Source organism: Parasteatoda tepidariorum, chromosome 7, assembly GCF_982258835.1.
Source record: "Parasteatoda tepidariorum strain Cologne lab strain chromosome 7, Ptep-v5.0, whole genome shotgun sequence".
Taxonomy (NCBI): domain Eukaryota; kingdom Metazoa; phylum Arthropoda; class Arachnida; order Araneae; family Theridiidae; genus Parasteatoda; species Parasteatoda tepidariorum.
Genome location: NC_141761.1, coordinates 88,112,212 through 88,134,917, shown reverse-complemented (window position 1 = coordinate 88,134,917; position 22,706 = coordinate 88,112,212). Strand labels below are relative to the sequence as shown.

Sequence of the window (22,706 nt, the reverse complement as noted above, 5' to 3'; positions counted from 1 at the left end):
CATTTTAATCCCCACTTGTCACTCTACGGCAAATATTTACGAGAAATCTATTGTTTCAGTTTCCCCAGTTTAAGTTTTTATTATACTCTAATACACCTGTCAAATTAATGATGATAGATGGCAGCAGCAAAAACTATATAGATGGCAGCACCAAACACATCCTTTCACTTTCTCCGAGCAACACTTTGATTACTTTCCTTAATTATAATATCATTTTAAATTATTGCCTTATCCTTACTACTTAAAAGCTCCAGTAACAAAAGTGTTACAAGAACTAAGATGAAAAATTTACTATTAAGGAAAAAACTTATCTCTCTTATCTGCCAGAAAATAGCAGTTTATTTATATTGTATATATATATATATATATATACACATAAATATTTAATTTGAAGGAATATGAATTTTTAGTATGAGTGTATTTTGTTTATTCATTATTCTCAAAAATATCTATACAGGTAAAAATTGTTGCTAATTAGCAGATAATAAATATTTCTAAATGTAGAATTATAGTAAAAACATTTATCGAAAATTGCCAACATGATTCAAAATGTTTTTTTATAACCGTCGTTGAACAGCCGACCCAATTTTAGGTTTACCACTACTAATATTCATCTCCGTAGCCTTGTAATTTTGAACCCAATCCAGAAGACAAGGGAACTTCTGAATCAAGTATTGGGAGAAATTTTGCCTTCGTGGAGGACTTTATCATGGAACTAACTCGCATTTGCGTTACATGGGTTGGAAGCCACGAAAACCTTCTATGGTTAACCTGATGGCAAGGGGACTCTAAGATCCGTCTACCACTGAGGATATTTCACGTCAGCACTGTGATCGGTTCTAGCTGGATGCGAAATTCGTATCAACCAGCCGTTTCTGGGATTCGAACCCGATTCACCTCATTGTAAAGCTAACGTTCTATCCTTTGAGCCATCGTGGCTCGATTCAAGGTGTTCGAAGTTTACAGAGATGTAAAACATTAAAAATTTAAACTTGAATGCTCTTCATAAAAAAAGTAGATAAAGACTAGAAAAGTAGACTGAAATTTCGGGCTATATCATTAAAGTGCTGATCAAAGTTGGAAATAAGTGAACCCAACAGTAACGAATATGTAACATACATGTATACATATATATACAAATAAAACAAATTAACTTATTAATCACAAATTGTCGTTATGTTGAGCAGGTGGTTGTGCATCGATTCCGATCGGTATAATTTATAATAGAGACTAACAATATATAAATACCATTCCTAAACAGCAAATAGCCATTGATTAGAAATAAAATCCAAGTGCAGAAAGCGATTATAATGCGCCAAAATTAAATGTTTTTATTCATTACACTATTCATTTTATTGAAATTTGTTATTTCATTGTATTGAACAAAAGCGGTGCTGGGTGCTAGCCTGACGCAAGAAGAGGTGTAAAAATAAAAGGAGATCGGAATTATGGGGTATTTAGAGATGATAAACCCCTCAAGTTAACAATTATCGTATAAGACGCATTTTATCAAGTAAAAAAAATACACATTCAATAAGTGTAATACTTGGTCACAATCAGAAAAAAATCAGTTCAAGTTTAACCATAACTAGATCACACATTGTTGAGCCGGTACAATAATATGGTGCAACTTCGCTTTAAACTTAAATAAGATGTTAAATTATGCTATCGTGTAAGTTATCGAGTAATTAAGTTTAAGAGTCATGATAAGATTATAACCTTATTAAGATTATAACCATATATTAAGATTGCAGCAAACTTGAACGATAGTTTTGTTCACAACTCTCTGAGTAATTTGGTCCACCATGGGGTGTAGATTGTTCTTGTTGTGATGTTCCTGTTGTGATGTGCCACCAATATTGTGCCCAGCTTAAAGTGGTTATTGGAAAATAATACATTAGGCACAACGAATAATTTTTTTTTGGAAAAAATAAAATAACTAAATATTTCTTTTAAAATTTTGACAAAATTTGTTTCCTCAACGGAGAAACGATAGTCACTTTAACAAAATTTTTGTCGGAGCATAATAGGAAACGATCGATATTTGAATATCCTTCATTTACAGTGTAACATTTTGCAGTTTGGCACTTTTATTGATTCTTGATGTTACACGAATGTAGTTTTTTAAGTTCTTGCATTGCTTTTGCCATTGATGTTTCATTAACCATGTCTCGCGCACACTGCCACCAAGTTCTCCAGATCTCAAAAAACACCGATAAAAATGAAGGAATTTCAATAATACTTTTGCACAGTATTGGACACTACTGACTGTGTGAAACCACAAAGTGAGTGGAATGAGATTTAATTATAGATATTTTCCGTCTCACGAAAGGACCATGCTTTGAATGTATGTATCTAAAAAGAAATTTGGTATCTATTTCTTTAAGTTTTTGTACCCCTTATTGTAATGTGCGTAATAATTTTGAACACATGAATTGTCGAAATTAAGTTCTTCATTTGTATTTAGCCTATTTATTTTTAAAATTCTGGTCAATAATGAAAATTATACGCTTAAGAGTTTTCGAAGGAAACTTAGACCAATCATTGTTGAGATTGGAAAGAACAAAGTAGGGATTAAAATCATCGAACCTTGCTTGATTTTTTAGACTAGAATATAGACTTTCGCTAGGAACCACCTTTGCACTTTGTACATTTGTATTATTTTACATTTGTATACATTTGTTTTATTTTACATTTGCAAATATTTGTATTATTTTACATTTGTATTATTTTACATTTGTATACATTTGTATTATTTTACATTTGCATACATTTGTATTATTTTACATTTGCATATATTTGTATTATTTTACATTTGTATACATTTGTATTATTTTACATTTGTATACATTTGTATTATTTTACATTTATATATATTTGTATTATTTTACATTTACATATATTTGTATTATTTTACATTTGTATACATTTGTATTATTTTACATTTACATATATTTGTAATATTTTACATTTGTATAATTTTACATTTGCATATATTTGTATTATTTTACATTTGCATATATTTGTATTATTTTACATTTGTATACATTTGTATTATTTTACATTTGTATACATTTGTATTATTTTACATTTACATATATTTGTATTATTTTACATTTCTATACATTTGTATTATTTTACATTTACATATATTTGTATTATTTTACATTTGTATAATTTTACATTTGCATATATTTGTATTATTTTACATTTGTATTATTTCACAATTGCATATATTTGTATTATTTTACATTTGTATACATTTGAATAATTTTTCTCAATTATTAAATGGCAACCCATAACTTCCTCAGTTATTTTACAAGGACTCTAAACATATAAATTAACAGCGGCCGTTACGGAATAGCTTGAGAATAACATTCTTGAAAAAGTCTCCCGAATAACTTTTTCGCGGTAGCTCAGGAAATAAGAAACTTGCCTCCTTGTGATTTCACCCAAGTTCGAATTCCAAATGACTAATCTATACGAATTCTGTTCCAGACTCGCACAGATCACAGTGCTGACGTTAAATATTCTCAGTGGAAGACGGATCATAGGTTAAATACCCTTGTCCGGCTAACTATCAAAGTCTTCGTGGTTTTCTTCTCCATGTGAGACAAACTCTCAACCAAAAAGTCCTCTTCGAAGACAAGTCTGACCCAATCTGCCTTGGTGTAGGAATTTCCTTATCATCTGGTTTGGGTTTAAAATTACAAGGCTATGGAGTTGTACATTGAGAGTTATAAACCCAAAAATGTATCAGCTGTTTGTTGCCACTTATGAAATATCAATCGATGCTCCACCAATTTGGAATTTTGATATTATTTAGGTAAGAAAAGTGTAAAAACATGATTTTGGACAAAATGTTTGAAATTCAGTTTATTATGAATTTAGAATCTCTCTACTCTTAGATTTCCAAAAATACTTTTAATTTTGTTTGTACTCCAATTATTTAGATAGTTATAGCAGTTTTTGTGGAAGGTGATAACAATGAATAGACTAATGATTATAAGTTTTTAAATGCGTTTATCTTAAAATCAGATATTTTTTTACATTTTACACTACTTTAAACACAATATCTCATATTGTTCTTAAAATAATTGTCTTCAATTTTTCAGGAGTGCTTCTGATTATAGCACACGTTTTGAACTACAGAATAAGAGAAAAAGTGGAGTTTCACTTTCTGTGCGAGTTTTTTCGCAAAGACAAGTGCGGAAATTCCTAAAAATAACCTTATTTTTTACCTAAAAATGGCCATTTAAAATTATAATTATGAAAATAATAATTATTTCCCTAAGTTTTATAAGCTTTTACTCATAATAAAACTAATAAACTAGCTTTTTTTAAGAATTTCATGCAAATATTTAAAAAAAATGTTGAAACTGTTCAGATACCTTAAACCAATGTAGGAACAGCAACATAAATGAAACTTTAAATGATTTTAAAGGAATACGAAGCAACATCCACACAGCTCAACAAGATATCTATAGGCATAAAACCGACTAAAAGGATATTTCAATTATATTTCTGACTTTTCTTATAATTATTCACTGCAATTAAAAACCTCGACCAGCGACAAATCCCTACCAGGATTACTCCATCTCCGATTCAATTATATTTTTCTATAGACAATCGAAATATTTTTGTAAAAACATTATTTGACTTACATTATACTTACATAAATTTATAATGTTCACTTATGCATCGGAAAAGTTCTTTCCACAGGGATATAAAACAAAAATACTTATAAAAACTGTTAACTCTATATCAAAATGATAAGTTTTGAAATTATTTGAAACACTACCACCAATAATTCAACAGCAAATATTTTTCATTAAAACATAAAACCAATCTGTACCAACTTAAAGTTTTCTTTTAAATGAGTGAATAAAAATTTTAAACCGATAATATTTTTTTTCATTATTTAGAGTTTTTTTACATTAGCAAGAGGCACCCAACTCCGTCTTTGTTTCTCATTCATAGTTTTTAAAAAATTTAAATCCCTCCCCCCAAAAAAAACACATTTTGTTAGCAAAGTATACAATTATTGTAGGACATTTTGTCAATACGTTAATCCTAACAAGCTGAGCGATTATCTGGAACGATTTCCTGGAAAAATAATCATTAGTCAAGAATTACCTGCGTCACAAGAAGAAATAAATGTGAAGGAATTTTACTCGCTAACGAGACCTATAAATGACAGTTCAAATATGGAACTGTTTTTTTTCTTCCTGTACTAAGGTTTTTATTTTTAAGAAATTTAAGATAAATGTTAATATTTTTATACGGCACCATCGAATCTCTTTTTTTCTTCTTCTTTCTGTTACATCTTTGGTATCAATTGAAGTGCGAGCTTATAAATGAAAGATTTCTAGTGAGAAAATAACATTTTCTGCAACAGTAAATGCTTAATCCAAAATAATTAAGCAGAACATCACGAAAAAAGCACTTGAAATTCCAATAACTTCAGAATGAATTAGAATTTCGAGAAAGAAAAAAAAGAAAAAACTCGTATATAGTTAACAAATATCGCTCTTTAAGTATGTTCAATTTAAAATCCGTAGCTCCAACTGAGCGAGCAGAAGATAAACTTTAATGGCATATTTTACTAAAAGTATAACAGTTAACATTTCTTTGAGTAATTATCGAATTTTAACTTCGTTTACTCCGTCCCACTCTCTGCCACATTTTTCTACATCCCATTGGAGTTTTTTCTTCTATTTTTTTCTTTTTTTTTAAAGTTTTTGAACAGCGAAACAAAATGTAACGCGAAAAAGAAAGAGACGAAAAATCCCCCCCCCCAAAAAAAAACACTCGAAATTGCAATTACTTTCAACAAATGAGAAATTTGAAGGAAAAAAAATTGATTTTATAAACAAATGTTTTTTTCTAGTAAGTAAAATTTCAGCTCTTTAGCTGTATTTTTGCGGTTTGTAGAGCTGCCTGCATGCTAGTTTTTGCTACAAGTTAAACAGTTAATAATTTTTGCAGTAGTTATCAAATGTTAAATTCTTTTTACTTCATCGTACTTGTTGTACATTTTCAAAGCATTTGCATAATTTCAAGTCTAATAATCTTTGAGCCACAAAACAAAATAACTAAGTTGAACATCCAAAACAGGGGCAGCGTTTATGCTTTTTTTTTAAACATGGAAAGACAGTTAAGGAGTTTATGCTAACATGCATTTCCATTAATTTTATCCCAATGCTCCCAATGATTTAATTAATTTAAAAAATTAAAAAATTAAACGATATTGCACAATAACAATACTTGCTTGATATAAAAGTACTCCTTCTGAAAGGGTTAAATTCAAAAGTGTTATAAATAGGATTTACAATTATATTACATAGCTTAAAACAAGCAAAAGCGTAATTAACATTAAAGGTGTTCCGAATTCGGTGTGGTGTTTGGAAAAGTGTTCCGAAAACAACCACTGTTCTGACTTAACTATTAAAACCATATTTTCTTGACAGAAGCTTCCCTTCCATATATATATTGAGGGTCAAAAATTCAAATATTAATAAAAGAAAGACTACAAATTAGTTTGGATAAATTTAATGAAAAGGATAATTCTTTTATTGTTTTACGAATAATAGTCTTAGAACTAGATTAAATATCAGGACATTGAATTCCCAGGATTGGAGCTGCTTCTAGTTTAGTCTTTGAAATTAACTGGAATAAGGTGAATTATTGTTTTCAAAAATGAACGATTGTATTCCTTTTTCTTGAATTAATTATTTGAATTGAAATGTATAATGACAAATACTTCTGCATTCCTTGTAAATGGTTATCTTTTTAGCAATTTACTCAATATATCGTTTTTTATAGGAAATATATCTATATTTTTAAAATTTTGCTATAATTTTTTCATTGTTATTTTATATAAAGCATTTCATTAAACGAAACGAAATATTAAATAGATTACGGATTTTTTGTGGGCTACAATTAAAGTTACAAATTTTAACAATCATTTTGCTGGTAAAAAGAAAGCTTAACCCTCGGAACCCTTGTTACTTTCCTTCGGAACCCTACGGTTCCACGGAACACCTTTAGGGAATAGAGTATGGAATAGAGGATACACGGAGTGTCGTAGAGTTATTTTAACCACGCTTCTCATTCTCATAACTCGAATAATACTTAATGACACAATGTGAAATCTATTGTCACATGTCTAAAAAAATGCTTAATAAGCATTTTAATATCTGAATGAGGTTATTAGTCTTTGATCAATGAATATCAATCCCCCTTACTAATTTGATTTTTTGCCACTTTATCATATCAATTCTTGTCTGTTGAGTATCAGAATCTAATATCGCGATATATCGCCAAGAAATATCGATGCAGTGTTTTTGTCACCTTATTAGACTAATTGACACAGTAACACTCACGATAATATTATGTTTGAGAGTTGATTGTAATCAATAATACTCGTGATATTATCGCATTCAATATTATCAGTTACGGACAATAATCCTGAAAATATCGTAATCAATAACTATAGTTATTGATAAAGGTCTCAGAATTATCATTGACAATATTTATACTCGCAAAATGTTTGCATTCAATAATAACCATTTTTATAAAAATCGGGATGTTATCGCAGTCGATGATTATACTTATCTGTAATACTCGTAATACTACAGTATTCAAAATATATTGACGTCGATAATGATCTTGATAATATCACATTAGATACACGCAACCTTATCGCACTCAATACTAATCTCAATCTATAATAATTACGATATTGTAGTATTAAATAATTATAGCTATCGATAATACGTGAAATTTTATCGTATTCAATATATATCGTTGTCAATAATGATTATGAACTGTTTTTTTTTTTTTTGGTAAAATATTGCAAATTCATATTCGAAGGCCGGGATAGCCTGGTTGGTAGGGCACTGGGCCCATGTCCAAGAGGTCGTGGGCCAAATACCCGCCAGCCGAAGACTCCCCGTGTAGTAAATGGTGACTGATGCAAGTTAGATCTGTTGAGTCACTAAGTCCTCCATGCTCCCATGACAAATCATGCCTCTGGGGGTACTGATCTAAGAGTTTCCTTGTCTTCTGGATTGGGCTCAAAATTACAAGGCTACGGAGTTGAACATTAGTAGTCGTAAACCCAAAATTGGGTTGGCTGTTCAACGACGGTTATAAAATTAAATAAAATATTCTTATTCGATATTTATGGTAAAACATAGTAATCATGATATATTGTAAAAATATTTCTTAAAATACTGTTATCACGTCGAAATAATATTAATATCACGGTATATTTAAACCTCCAATTAGTATACTACTCATTAGTATACTTTTGATGATAAGCTTTTCACAATTTTTTAAATGAAAAAACTGTAAACAAGAATAGTCAATAATGATCATGATATTATTGCGCACAATCAGTATAGTTATAGATAATATTCCCAATATTGTCATAATTGATAATACTCGCAATATTATCGCATTCAATTCTCAGACAATAATGATCGCAATGTAACAAAAATTAAAGTTATCAGCAATATTCACGATATATTATAGCATTTGTTATTTATTGCGAGACATTGTATTTACGATATATTGTAAAAATACTTTTTTTAAAAACATTTTTATCACATCAAAATAACATTAATATTTCATGAAATATTTCCCCACCTCTAATTAGTAAACTGCTCTAATTTTGTTACTTAACTTTTCACGCTTTTCAACAAAAACCTACATACTACAATTTGCAATTTGTGGATGCTCCCTATAAACAAGTGATGCCTCTCTCTCCTCCCACCGATGTTTTGGATGAGGCAAGCGGCCGTGATCCAAAAGAAAGAGGCGAAGACGTTACTCAAAGCGGAGTCTTCCCCATGGACTGCCGGCGGATGCTATGCGTCTTGCTATGCATGATATACATGCTCCATGTCACCGGTCTTTGGTGGTAAGTAATGTGCGTATCATTTACATGTGTAACAATAATGACGCAATAATAAGGTATAATGGTGTTGCGGTTTATCTTCCGGTGCGACGTGTTTTGACGCGATGACATTCTAGCTAGTGACAATTCCTTTATCCAGAATTTAGAATTGAATTTTTAATTAAAGTTGAAATAATTTAAAATAAAAATAATTTTGATTGTTGTATTTCATAAAAAATAATTTTGGAAAAAAATATTTTTTAATTTTTTTTATTGAGATTTTATATTTAAAGTTGAGTTTAATGTTGTTAATTAACATTAGGTTAGAATTTTCTTTTTATTTCTAATTAAACTATTAATAATGAAGAGCTGCTTTGATTAAAGTATTTATTGTTCCAAATGATTTTGTTATTTTTGTTAATAAATCTACTAGATATCGTTTTATATTAATAAATGATACAGATCATAAGTAGAAATAAAGTAATTAAAATGTTTAACTATTAAGCTTTGAATTAAGAGATTTTTTTAAAAAAAATAAACGTGAAAAATGTTATTTTTCTAGAGAATACTGTAACCACCTTATTTTTTATTATTATCTTTTCTCTAACACTTAGTATTAGTTAGAAATAAGGATCCAGATCTTTAGTAAATTTTTTATTACAGTAATTAGTTATTGAATAAAGATGATAATTATAATGTTTATGTTAAATTTAAGGAATTAACGAAAAGTGTTTTAGGATAAAATAACTTCTGGACTATGAATAATTCCCAAACCAAAATTAATTTAAAAATTTCAAAAAAAAAAAAAAAAAAAAAATTCAATTTTTTTTTAAAAATTGTTAAAACAATTAAAAACAATGTCTTTTAAATTTTTATCATATTCATATTGTATATCATTTAAAAGTTAAGAAATCGTTTTTTAACGATGTTCTTTCCATGTGATATTTAGTATATTATTTGCGTTCTTTAATAGCATTGTATATTTTTTTCTTATTCGTATGCTTATTATGCTCTTATTTATTATATTCCTTATGTTCTCATTTAATTTTTTAGATCTTCTTAAAACTTTTTAGAATCATTATTTTCGTTTAAAAAAAAAGCGGTATGAAAATGCACTTATCCATCTTTCTCTCTTTACTATCTTTTTTTCCTGTCATCAATTTTCAGAAATAATGTTACACGTTTCCTTTTCTCATTTGACAAATAATGATAAATATAAATGCCTTAAGAATAATTATTGTCAAAAAATCACAATCAATTAACAACAATTACAATATCAAAAAAATTTATATTTTAATTGTATATTGTATTTCTATCTTCATAACGAAGATCGTTGCTAGTTTCAATAACAGTCCTATTTCTTGTCTAACGATGTCTCCTTGCTAAGAACGAAAATTCTCTTTCTTATTGCGTATTTAATTTTATATTTAAGGACATTTTTGTTAAATTTTGTTTATTAAAATATATGAGTCTTAGTAAGCGAATTTTACACTTTTGAAGTCCTAGTTATCTTCAAAACAAGTTCCGTTAAAAAAAACAAAAAAAAAACATACAATCCTTAAAATTTCAAAATTGGAAACTAGGTTTAATCTATCGCACATTCAATGAATAAAATGAAAGATAAATTTAAAAACATTAATTAGTCTCAAAATAAAATATTTAAAAACTAATAAGGAAAAATAAAAAAATAAGGAAATTACATTCCTATAATTCTACGCAAGATAATATGAGTTCCCTTTTCTGTTTGTTGGAAAGCATGAAAGGTTCGTTATTCATAAAATGGTTCAAGTTATGTCTTTTTATTTCAGATACATACCATTTGTGCTTTCGTTGCATTATTATTGCATTTAAAATAAATTTTTGATAAAAAAAATATCTTTACAACCGTCTAAAATCACTTTAATAATCACTCGAATATTTTCACGTTGAATGAGAATAAGAGGTTTGGGGCTATATAATGATAAGACACATTTTATCATTGATCATTAGAGTGATCTCGGAGGAAAACGTCATTGTTTCAATAAATTGTTTAAGATAACAATGCTTCTAAATGAACGTATCAAGAAACAATAGAGAGATTTTGCATATCGTATAACCATAATGCTACTCTTATTTTCTACCCCATTTGAAGTTTTCGCGCTTGCGCTGTTAAGCTCAAATAGTGTTGGTGTTAGAGTTATGGGAAGCCGAAATGCTATACAAAAACAATCTAATATCAACTTTACAACGGTGACTTGTCACTTTATTGTCTCAAATCCTTTAATTTAATTTTATTTTATTACTGTCGTTGAACAGCCGACCCAACTTTGGGTTTACGACTACCGATGTTCAACTCCGTAACCTTGCAATTTTGAGCCCAATCCAAAAGACAAGGGAGCTCCTGGATCAAGAATTGGGTAATTTTCCTTCGTGGAGGACTTTTTGATAGAACTTACCCGCAGTTGTGTAACATGGAGAGGAAAATCATGAAAACCACCCATGGTTAACTTGACGGCAGAGGGTCACTATAACCCATGATCCGTCTACCACTGAGGATATCTTACATTAGCACCGTGGTCACTGCGAGCCAAATATAGAATTCGAATCGACCAGCCATGGCTTGGATTTTCCCCCTGGTCATCTCATTGAGAGGCGAGTGCTATATAACGTGAGCCACCAAGGCCCCAAATCCTTTCATTGTAAATCAAGAGTTTTACTAAAACAATTGTATTACACGCGCAAAAAAAGTTAAGTCAATTTTGCTTGGTAAGTAGCATCTTAATGTACAGGGAGCAAAATAAATAAATAAATAAATAAAATAAATAAACTCACTACCCTGAATAACTTTTGATCTAATGATCAGATCCTCACGTTCTGAGACTCAATCTTACTTGTTCGATACCAGCAGACGATATTTTAAAATACGAAATCGGGCAGAAAAACGTACTTTTTCTGTATAAAATCCCCTTTTTTTTCGAAAAATTTGAATTTCTGACTTCCAAACTAAGCTGTAATCTGGGAAATATAGTCTCAATAGTTTGGTCAACAAAGCGATGTACAGCTCGGATCCCTTAATATTAATTGTGTTTTTTTTGCGTATTTTGCAATATCTCGAGAAATTTTTAAGCGAATTGAAAAAATATTCTTCATTAATTTAATTATAACTTCGAAAAAATTTTAAATTGTAAGGTGTACCATTTCATACATCATTTAAAAAAAATTTATTTTACATGGCAAAATACAAAAATTTAGAGAAATCGGTCCAACTATTCCGGAGAAATTAAATTCTTTTGAATTTCTTTGTAGAACATTTGGCTAAACGTGAATAAAACACTAATAAAATACTTTAGTCTGCGTAGCACAATGTATATATAATCCTTTTGGTACATTTAGCTATTAAAATAGTGTAGAAACTATTTAGTTAATTAAATACACCAACTTTAATTATTAAATACACATTTTGAAAATTTCACAAGCATTCATTCGAAAAATCAGACCCCTATTATAAAAAAAGAGCTATAAGCAAAATATTATGTTCCTTAACCTATCAAAAAACTAAAATTAAGAGGTAATCTTAATAAACATTTTGAATCTTTGTAATAAATTTCTATGTGTGCACTTTTTAAACGGGCCCCAAAACTTGATTTGCAAGAAAAGTATTAAATCACCAGACACAACAAGTTTGATTGCAACTTTTATGAATCGCGAAATGTCCCGTAACATTGTAACACTCCTTACCACAATACTACTCCTAATTGCTTATTTGATCACATGGGAAGAGTTTTCTTGATTTTTCGTTCGTAAATAATGTTGATTCAGTTGAACCAGCTGAGGTAAAAGATTAGCAGTAGTTTGCATTTCAAATGACTTTGTTAGAATAATGACTCCATTGTAAATAAAAAAAAAAAAAAAAACGTCTGCAACACTTAATTTTGTTGCAAAACTGCAGTATATGTCTTTGTTTTCGATATAAAGAATAAAAAGGGGGAAAATATTATTTATGACCTTTATTGTAACCGGTAATTTTTTTTCTTTCTGATGAATTATTCATTTTGTCACTTACAATTAATGACTATTATTTTAATATTTTTTAACTTTATCTGTTGAACAGATATTCCAATTTCGTACAATGTGCTATCAAAATAGTTTAATTCTTAAAAAGTTTCTCACATTTTAAGAATTATTAATTGATTACGTGATAGAAAAGTTGCGGAATTGCGTATTAAAAGTAAATATACTAAAAACTGCTGATTTTTTAAAATCGTTTTCTCCAGAAAAAAATTTTTAAAAATTGTTTTTCTCCTTTTTTTAAAAAAAAAAATCGTTTTCTGTAGAAAAAAAATGCTTTACTTTTCATTTAGAAGCATTTTTTGAAGGAATTACCAAATATTTGAATTACAAAATATTCTTTAACAATAGATTGAAAATATTCTTGTTAAATAAAATTTTGCATAAAAAAAATTTAAAGCAAAATATTGTAAATTGGGTATAATATGAAAAAAACACAACTACTTCGATTTAGTAGGAACAACATATGACGCAATGCTAAACGAATGGAATTTAGTTGTTGTTCATTTAGTTATTGTTATTAGTAGTTGTTGTTATTTGTTTTAGTTGTTGTTGTTTATTTAGTTGTATTTACAATAACTTTTCTTTATAATGCAATAAAATCTGGCGAGCAGCTATTTAAACGATCGAACACTTCGTTTGTTTATTTGTGGCTTGAAGTTAGGCTCGCAGAAAATGCCGTTCATGGGTTAAATTTAGTAGGAACAACACAACCTGTGACGTAGGCTATATTATACCCAATTGGCTTAACAAAAAAATATTTTCAGTTTAACGCTTTTCCATTCAGTAATAAATTGTAAAATACCTTATGTTAAAAATTTTGAGTTATAAACTATATTACAGCAATAGATTGCAAATTATCTTATGCTGAAAAATTTTTGGTAACATATTATTTTCTTCTCAAGGAGTATAAAATAGTTTATCAAGAAAGAATTTGGAATATATTTTATAGCACTAGATTTTGAATTATCTTATCACGACACTATCTGACTTAAAACTAGATTGTAAATGAACTTAACATGAAGAATTTTAAGTAAGAAGCCATTTTGCAGCAATTGACTTTAAAATGTTCAACATTTCAAATCTACTTTTAACAGTATTTTGTACGAAATATTAATGAAAATTTTTCTCTCAATGTTAGAGATGATGCTTTTTCGTTTTGATTAAAAATATCTTCAAAATTTAGATACTAATCAGCGTCCCATGTAAGAGACAAATCTAAAAATGAATTGTGCATTTACTGAAACTATATTTTAGTCAAAAATTTTACTTAAAGAATTTACCATTTTTAAATATTTTTAATGGAAAGACCTATTAAGTGGCAATTCATAATGTAAGCCTTTTATTTACGTTTTAGAGCTTTTTCAGCAAATTGTTAAAAAAAATTTCCACACTGTTTCAGCACATTAAATACCAATGTAAAAAAACATTTTCTAAAAAAATTTATTAAAACAAATCAAGGGAAAAAGATTCACTTTAAATATCTTGAAAATTTAAAAATCTTTTAGCAATTTTCCAAGTAGTTTTAGTATAGTAAATATTGAAAGAAAGTTGTGAATGGTAAGGGACTTTCTACAAATTATATTTTATAGTATAACTAAATTTTATTAAAAATTTCATTGACATTATGTAAGACCATCCCCTATTAAAGTATTTTTTCTTTTCTTTCCTTATTCCATCGCATATTGTTGTCCGTACCATCATTGCAAGGTATTATAATTTGTTATTAAATGAAAAAAAATTATAAAATTAAACGAGGCAAAACAACACAATTAAACTTATAGAAAACCCCTTAGTTAGGGCATTTTTACCAAAGTTCAAAAGCTACTTAGAAAGTTATTAAGAACTTTTCACATTTTCAAGGTATTCAAATCGGACTTATTTCATAGGTTACCAAATTCAATTCAGAATTTTTTTTATTTCTTTTAATGTTTTTTGCGCATGCGCAGTAAGAAAGGGTTAATTGAAATGCTTATATCTTGCCCAATTTTTAATGAATTATTTTTAAATTTTAAAATGATGGTTTTATTATTAATCGGAAACTCGTCTAAAACTTTTGTGCAGTTATTGTATACAATAATCAAAGTAATTATTGTAAGTTATAAGTTTATTGCAATATATTTTGACATAGGTAATAATAATAATAATAATAATAAATATATATATATATATATATATATATATATATATATATATATATATATATATATATATATATATATATATATATATATATATATATATATACCAATTGTACAACATTTAAGCTTAATGGATGTAAGCTTTCTATCTCTACCATAAAAAAAATAAATAAATAAATAAGTAAAAAAAATCAGAATTTAACATATTAATGTCGGTTTTTTCAGTGATTCTCTGTCATGAGTATTTAGGAGTTCTTAGCGCTTTTTAAAATTCTGTAATCACAACGCTTATCTATACATAAAAAAGAAAGGGCTTTAAAAAAAAAATCCAATTGACGCAGATCAAATGAAAAGGTCACTTATCGCTGCAAAAATAAAGAGTTCTCGTCCATCCTTTTTTAGCTAGAAGTTCCGCCTAGTAGTAAGGTCTGTTTTACCTGTAACTCCACCTTTTTCACATCCGGGTCCTAGAGGGAGCGTCGAAAAGCTAATTTTTTTATCCTCTACCCTTCGCTTAACTGGAAAGTCTCCTTTATAAAGTCTCCTTTATATCAATGTGTGCGGTGACCACCCAAACAGGTCACTTCTTCATGGTAAATTAAAAAGTACATAATTTAAAAAAAAAAAAAAATCAGATGTTAAAAATGATGACAAGATTATAACAAACGACGGCTTATACACATAACTACCTCAGTCATATTTTAAATTGTTAAGATCATTTATAAAGAAAAATTCTTTTCTTCTTTTTCTCCCTAACTTTATTTTATAGTGTTTTTATAAAATTATTTCTTTAATAATATCTGTGTAGCAAAGTTTTTCCTTTCTTTCCTGAGTTTTATTTTAATGTGTTTCTATACAAAATTGTTAGCAACATCTACATGGCAAACTTCTTTTTTTCTTCCCTTCTAAACTTTCTTTTAACATGTTTCTATATGAAATTTTTAGAAACGTCCAAATAGCAAAGTTCTTTTCCTTTCTAATTTTTATTTTCATGTGATTCTATACAAAATCGTTCGAAACATCTACATGGCAAACTTCTTTTCTTTTTTTCCATTCTAAACTTTCTTTTAACATGTTTTTATATGAAATTTGCAGAAACATCCAAATAGCAAAGTTCTTTTCCTTTCTGATTTTTATTTTCGTGTGATTCCATACAAAATTGTTCGGAACATCTACATGGCAAACTTCTTTTCTTTTTCCCATTCTAAGCTTTCTTTTAACATGTTTCTATATGAAATTTTCAGAAACATCCAAATAGCAAAGTTCTTTTCCCTTCTGATTTTTATTTTCGTGTGATGCTATGCAAAATTGTTCGGAACATCTACATGGCAAACTTCTTTTCTTTTTCCCTTTCTAAACTTTCTTTTAACATGCTTCTATATGAAATTTTCAGACACATCCAAATAGCAAAGTTCTTTTCCTTTTTGATTTTTATTTTCATATGATTCTATACAAAATTATTCAGAACATCTACATGGAAGAATTCTTCTCCTTTCCGAACTCTATTTTAAAATGCTTCTTGATGAAATTGTTAGGGACATCTACATCGCAAACTTCTTTCCCTTTCTAAAATTGCCTTAATCTTATCTATAATTCTTTTTAGAAACTTCTATATAATAAAGTTCCATTTCTTTCTAATTTTTATTTTAATGTGATTCTATACATAATTGTTGGAATTCTACATGGAAATATTCTTTCCCTTTACGACTTTATTTTAAAGTACTTCAATTTAAAATTTTTAGAAACGTCCGTATAACGAAGTTTTTATCCTTTCAGATTCTTATTTTAATGTGCTTCGATATAAAATTATTTGGAACAATTAAATCACATCTCTTCTTTTCCTTTCTGAACTTTATTTTACTACATAAAATTTTTAGAAACATCTATTTATCAGAATTCTCTTCTTTTCTGATTTATATTTTAATGTGTTTCTCTGAAAAAATTGTTAGGAACTTCTACATGACAAAATTTTTATCTTCTTTTCTTACCTTAAATCTAATTTAACGTGTTTTTATCATCACATCCTTTTCTAAATTGTAAGTTTTGTTGTTTAATATTAAAGTTATGACTAAATCTATCCTAATATTTTCTATAGAAGTTTTTTTAATAATTATTTACATAAATTTGTAAGATGTTCCAGCCTTTGAAACATACAAACGGAATGCAACTATAGTACATACGTTATATAAGTGCTAGCGTCAAGCTCAAAATCTATATAAGCTCAAAATCTTAAAGTTTGAAATGATACCGATAATCAGAATTTCATAAAAACGTTTATTTGAATATTTCTGTTCACTATTTATCTAGATTAGCTCTTACTTTTCATTAAACTTATTACATTTAGATAAACTTTCTTAAATGTAATAATACGGTGTAGTTGGATTTTAAGTACTGCTTGGGTTAAACATTTTGCTTAACATCGTCAATAATATCATAAAATAAAACTTCATAATTTGTGTTTCATTCTTTGCACTTTCTCCCTTACTCTAAATCTGAACTATATAATTTTTTTTAATCATTATTAAATTTAACCTTTTACAAAACACCAAAGCGACAGTTAAGACATTTTTTTGTTTTTTAAATTTTTTTTAAAGAAAAATACATAAATTGTATTATGAACAGTAGATTTTTCACAATTTTCTGCACTCCAATTTTTAAAAATTTCAAATCTTTCTCTAATAAAATTTTCATAAAATTTGCTAAATTCATTATTATGAATACATAATAAGAAATGAATTAAAAACGAATAAAAGCTCAAAACATTTTCAAAACCACTATATTTTACGTAAATATTACAAAATAAAATTACAAATAAACAAAACATAGCTATTTAATTTTTATTAAACTCTTTTATTAATTCATTGTACAGTATCTATAAAACTTAAAACATACACGAAATAGTTTAAGGAAAATTGTTGATTTTTAATATGCCTGTTCAATAGTATATCAAAGATTATTTTTTCTCAAAACATCGTTCATCTTTAGTAGCGTTAACCATAATGTTGAGAAATAGTTAATTCTTAACCCTCCAATCATAATAAGTAAAATTTTATTTCTGCAATACTTTTATCAAGAGTGTTGTTTGAGTAATAAGGATATCAAAATAAATAGATAATAATAAAACACCTTACGAAGGATGTTTTCACTGTTTATATGACCCATATTTGAAAGCCGCCTAATAACTTCCGACAGCTTTTAAGTTATTCTCTTCTACTTTTTTTTAAAAATATAATCTCCATTTTACTTTAAAAATAAAATTCTTTTTTTCTTCTAAAATATAAAGCAATTTTTGTTGATAAATGAGATTAATAAAAAAGAAGAAATATTTCAGTGACTAAGGAAAGGTTATATATTTCTTTCCACCTGTGACCTTACTTTTTCGTTACGCTTCTGGTTAGAAAAGTTTGAGGAAATTGACAGAAGAAAGTTTGAAGAATTTTGCAAAAACGAAAAAAATAGTTTGGTTGAGTTATATAAGGCATATTGCATAAAAATATCTTCTACAAAAGTGAGTTGGGTTGCTCATCACCTCTATTTCCTTAAAAAAATATGAAAGGGATTGTTCACCAAATAAGAAATACAATAGTATGATGCGTATTACATATTTTTATCGAAAACTCGCTAATTTTTGGAACTTTTCCCACGCTTGTAATCGTCGGTTAGCAAGAACGCATTCGCTGGTAATTTTAAATAGTCCAATTCTTGGATATTTTTTATTATTACATTTGTTCTATTCAGAAATTGTCATGCTGGAAATTTTCTCCCGGGCAAAAATTTTATGAGCTCTTTCATCTTAGAATGGCACCTTCGTAAGATTATTTTCATCGCAACTTGCTAAATATAAATTAATATATTTAATTTCTGCCTATTTTTTCCATAAAAATAAAAGATATATTGATTTGGCTGCCTACTATTATGGCATAACAGATAGCTTGTTCGAAGTTAGTTTTTAAGGAAAACCTGTATTTTAAACAAAGCAAGAAAAAAAAAATTTAAACACATTTGAAGAGAAATATAACAGAATTTAAACAAATTGAATTAATTTCAACGCATTAATATTACCACTGAAAATCGAAAGCCCTTAATCTGCTCCTTATGTAGCTAATCTCAGATTAACTATTCCAGTATCCGTCACTCTCCAGTGCCCATTACCTTACGAAAAGCCGAGCTCCTATGTCTAGTTAGTTAAATATTAATTTTTGTTTTACGTTTTTGAAAAATTCTAGTTGTAAATGATTAAAAAACCGTATAGTTTTGTATTCATGGTTTTATAACCATTCTCTTTGTAAATGGTTTTAAAATCATAAAGGAAAAAAATGTTCTTTACCTTAAACTTTGCGGTTAATCGGATGGACGTCCGTCCATCCGATTAACTGCCAGTTATTTTACCATAAATTTAGAATGAAAATTTTTACAGTGTACGGAACTAATCTTAGATTAACTATGGTTACTAATTAAATCCGCTAAAGTGCGGAATCAATTGTTTTCCGCAATTCATGTAGCTTATGTACGCATTAACGGTTTCCGAATCATTAAACTTCACTAGTTCGCTTCTCTCATTCTAATCTGTTGATTGTTTAATGGTTGAATGACTTGATTCTTTTGATATTAAAAATAAATAGACGGCGTTAGGTTAATTTGCTCAGCTATAATATTTTAAACCTTCTGATTTCTTGCATTATAAAATTTTTAGATTGATGAATGATTGATTCAATCAGATAATATGTTGATTGTTTGGTTGTGGGGACTCTATTGCTTAGATAGTGAAAAATAAAGAACATTAATTTAAGCATTGCTGTTATTCCAGAAAAAAATATTATTTTTCCTATAACGAGTGCCTAGTAGTGTGCCGAATATCTAGATAGTTTGAAAATTACTTAAAAAATTTGAGAAATGAGACAAGTTTTTTGGCACTTTAACGTAAAAGGTTTAGAAATGAGACAAGTTTTTTGGCACTTTAACGTAAAAGGTTGAGAGATGAGACAAGTTCTTTGGCACTTTAACGTACAAGTTAATCTCTACGTAGGGTAGATAACACCGGGAAGCAAAGATTTTGTTGCATTCATATAAATGCCTGATCTTGCTTAATTCGGGTGTTTGGATTTTAAATGAGTTTTGCTCCTAAAACTGAAATTATTTTCAAAATGACATTTTAGTCTATTTTTTTGGCCAAAATGTGCAAGTTTAAAAACGTTATACATAACAGGGGGTCGCGCAAAAGAGAGTTAAAGCTCTCAATCGGGATTAAAATTGCATGAGACCCATGCCCTGGAATGAAACCGTGCTTTCTTATGTGTGGTTTTCTTATTATGACCTGTTCAAAAGCACAGGAAGAAATAGTTCATGAACGGGAAGCGCCCTTAGCACAGTGTGAGGACATTTCAAGACTTACTTTTTTTTATGCAGTTTTAATCTTGATGATGTGCCCTAACTTTCTTAGATATACATATATATATATAATATGCGTCCCTAACTTTCTTTTATATATATATATATATATATATATATATATATATATATATATATATATATATATATATATATATATATATATATATATATATATATATATATATATATATATATATATATATATATATATATATATATATATATATATATATATATATATATATATATATATATATATATATATATATATATATATATATATATATATATATATATATATATATATATATATATATATATATATATATATATATATATATATATATATATATATATATATATATATATATATATATATATATATATATATATATATATATATATATATATATATATATATATATATATATATATATATATATATATATATATATATATATATATATATATATATATATATATATATATATATATATATATATATATATATATATATATATATATATATATATATATATATATATATATATATATATATATATATATATATATATATATATATATATATATATATATATATATATATATATATATATATATATATATATATATATATATATATATATATATATATATATATATATATATATATATATATATATATATATATATATATATATATATATATATATATATATATATATATATATATATATATATATATATATATATATATATATATATATATATATATATATATATATATATATATATATCTGATTAATATACGATTCTTGGTTTTAGTAAATTCAATTCATGGGGTCTTTTATTCCCCGCTACTTCTAAATAATTCAGAGGCTCACGTATTTCGCCCCTTTGTTACTGTTAAGCCGGGTTGAGTTACTTAAGAAATTGGAAAAATTAACTGAAAATCTGTTAATTTTAGTTTGTAATTCTCCACCGTTTTTAAAAATATATTGTATAATTGATTGAAAAGATTGAAGACGCAATATTTTAATTAATTGTTTGTTTTAAGACATATCCTTAGGAACATTAGCTACTAATTTCTAGAAAAAATTGTCAGTTCAGCTCCATATGTTTCATGTAATTACACTTTCTAGAACAAATAGTAGTTCTAGATGCAGATTCTAGAAGTAAATCTAGATGTAGTTCTCTACCGTTTTTGGAAATATACTGTCGAATTGATTGAAAAGAATGAAGACTCAATAATTTAACTAATTTTTTGTTCTCACACACATATCCTTAGAAAAATTAGCTACTAATTTCTAGAAAAAATAGTCAGTTCAGTTCCATATGTTTCATGCAATTACACTTTCTACAACAAATAGTAGTTTTAGATGTAGATTCTAGATGTAAATCTAGATGAAGTTCTCTACCGTTTTAAAAAATATATTGTCAAATTGATTGAAAGGAATGAAGATCCACTATTTTAGTAAATTTTTTTTTCTAACAGATATCCTTAGAAACATTAGCTACTAATTTCTAGAAAAAATTGTCAGTTCAGTTCCATATGTTTCATGTAATTACACTTTCTAGAACAAATAATTCTATTATCCAACCTTCCGTGCCGAGAGATCTTTTGAGAAAAATCGTAAAATGCACCTGCTTAAGAGAAGAGCATAAACTGAAGCAGACGGTAAAACGATTTCGTACTTGCTACAGACCATTTATAAGCTTTTAAAAGGTTACTCTCACAGTTCACTTTGCGAACCTTTGTTTATAATATAAAAATTTTATGGCTCATTTTCGGTATAGGTGGGAAAGTTCGATTCCAGCATGTTTTTGTTCTGTTCTATGAATGAGCAATAAAACATAAAGAACCTCAGTAAGTAGTTATTGACCTAAAATGGTGTCTTCGCGTGTTCTGAGCCTGTTCGTAATTGACTAGATATAATACTTGATTCGGAAGAATAATTTATGGGTGTAATAACTATGCAATTCTTAACACAATTCGGGAAAGAAATGCAGTTTTTATAATTTAATTGGTTGCGTTGAATTTGATTAGTGATTCCCAAAAATAGTTTTCTTTCCACTCAAGGAAGGATTACGAAAACTTTAATCTGGTATTTAGAAATCTATTTTTATCTTTTGTTAAACATTTATATTCAGCTTGAGTGTATCCATATTATCAGGGGAAATTTTTATGCAGCATATGCATGTAAATTAAAAAGTGTTCGTGATTG

At 27.4% G+C, this 22,706-nt stretch overlaps 1 protein-coding gene across 2 annotated transcripts in view; it reads left to right on the top strand.

Moving 5' to 3' along the window:
* Nucleotides 1–8,769: 8,769 nt before the first annotated feature.
* Nucleotides 8,770–22,706, top strand: part of Wnt6 (Wnt oncogene analog 6) — a 31,026-nt gene continuing 17,089 nt past the window's right edge. The window contains exon 1 of one of the 2 annotated variants that reach the window (XM_016050670.5): nt 8,770–8,926. In XM_016050670.5, coding sequence (XP_015906156.2) covers nt 8,856–8,926 — 71 coding nt within the window. In that variant the 5' untranslated portion in view covers nt 8,770–8,855. Of the gene's footprint in view, nt 8,936–22,706 lie in introns of both variants that reach the window. The other variant, XM_016050671.5, reaches the window with a different exon arrangement.